Source organism: Galeopterus variegatus, unplaced genomic scaffold (assembly GCF_000696425.1).
Source record: "Galeopterus variegatus unplaced genomic scaffold, G_variegatus-3.0.2 Scaffold2089, whole genome shotgun sequence".
NCBI classification, from domain to species: Eukaryota; Metazoa; Chordata; class Mammalia; order Dermoptera; family Cynocephalidae; genus Galeopterus; species Galeopterus variegatus.
Window position 1 is genome coordinate 37,637 of NW_007728200.1, and position 1,461 is coordinate 39,097.

Consider the following 1,461-nt stretch of genomic DNA (forward strand, 5'->3'; position numbering starts at 1 on the left):
GCTCCAGCTCCAGCTCCAGCTCGTCCTTGCGCTCTGGCCGCGGGGCGGGGGCAGGGGCTGGGGCCGGGGCCAGCTCCGCCGGTGCGGGTTCGGGTCCGTCGCCCGCCTGGCCCTTGGTGGTGGGGCCGGCCTTGGAGGACAGCGACTTAGGCGGCCCTGGGCAACCTCTGTCCTGGCAAGTTTCCGTCTCCTCCAGGCAGTCGGAGGAGGAGTCTGGCTTCTGGGACTCCGCCTCCTGGGGCAGAGGAAGAGGGGAGTGGCGGGGACAGTGAGGAGTCAGTCTAGGGCTGTCCCCCACCCCGATGGCTCTCCCACAGCCCCAAGCCTCAAAGGCCTGGGTGTTAGAGGGTCCTGAGTTGTAAAGATCTAGGCTGAATCAGAAGTGTACCTCCACGGAATCCTGAGAGGTAAGAAGGAGAAGGCAAACTAACCAAAGTAATGTGCTTCCCGATGCAGGTGGAGGTGTTGGGAGTTGAGGTAGATGTCTGTCTTCCTAGTGATTTCCACATCCCTAGCCAGGTAGCTTTCCCACCGCCCACCCTACCTGACTTTGAGAACCTCTGGGGCTACAGAGGAAGGAAGAAACCAGGGATCTGCTTTGAGAGAACCTAAACAGGGGGACCAAAAAATGTGCTGTGGGGGTAGGTGGGTCCACTACACAGAGTGAGGAAAGGACCTTAAATGGAGAGGTAGCTGGGTGAGAACAAAGCCAGCTTCAGGTGACTTCACAGTCTCGTGGAGGTCTACCCAGCTCCTGGTTACAGCTGCATGCTGGTTGTGGGGTTGGGGAGCTCCTCACCTCCTCTTGGCGGCTCTCTAGAATCTATAGCACTCAGCCCTTATCACATGTCCCTAGAGTACTCTCCTTCCCCTGATGGGACAGGCTGGGGCAGTTAGACGGGGCACCCCTCTTACCAAAGCCCTTGACTTCCCTTCAGACATGGAGTCACCAGGCACCATGTTGGGGTAGTTTGGGCAGCTTTCTCCTGCCCCCCGGACTTCTGTCACCTCCCTGTCTTCTGTTGCCATCCAGAAAACCACAATGCTGCCAATTGTGGCCAAAGGACATCTTTTGAGGTACTAACATTTGGCCTCACCAGATTCCACAGCCCAGCCACCATCACAATCCCCTCTGCTCACAATAACCCACATTCTACCAGTTGCTAGGGCCCCTTTGGGGTGTGACACTTTTGAGGTGCTGCAGGGGCTCAGGGGCAGCAGGCCCCGAACCTCCCAGTAGCCCCTTTTAGCCCCCTGCCATGGGATGAGCAAGAGAGGGAACCGGTAGGATTACTCCTGCCACCCTAATGGCCAGGAGAGCCCGGGAGGAAGGTGAGTATGCCGCCTGCCTATTCAGCCCACAGAGAGACACTCAGACACGGCAGGGGTTCCAACAAGCCGTTCCGTTTATTTCCACACAAGCACCTGCTTTTATAAGCATATGGCAAGGGGATTTCCTAA

General features: G+C 57.8%; 1 protein-coding gene across 1 annotated transcript in view; it reads right to left on the reverse strand.

Annotated features, from left to right (window-relative positions):
- TMEM247 (transmembrane protein 247) overlaps nucleotides 1–1,035 on the reverse strand; it is a 7,348-nt gene extending 6,313 nt beyond the window's left edge. Inside the window, exons 1-2 of the mRNA XM_008580430.1 lie at nucleotides 918–1,035; nucleotides 31–246 (exon numbers count right to left, since the gene is read on the reverse strand). Of these exons, the coding sequence (XP_008578652.1) occupies nucleotides 31–246; nucleotides 918–1,029 (328 nt within the window). The 5' untranslated portion in view covers nucleotides 1,030–1,035. The remainder of the gene's footprint in view (nucleotides 1–30; nucleotides 247–917) is intronic.
- Nucleotides 1,036–1,461: the final 426 nt, after the last annotated feature.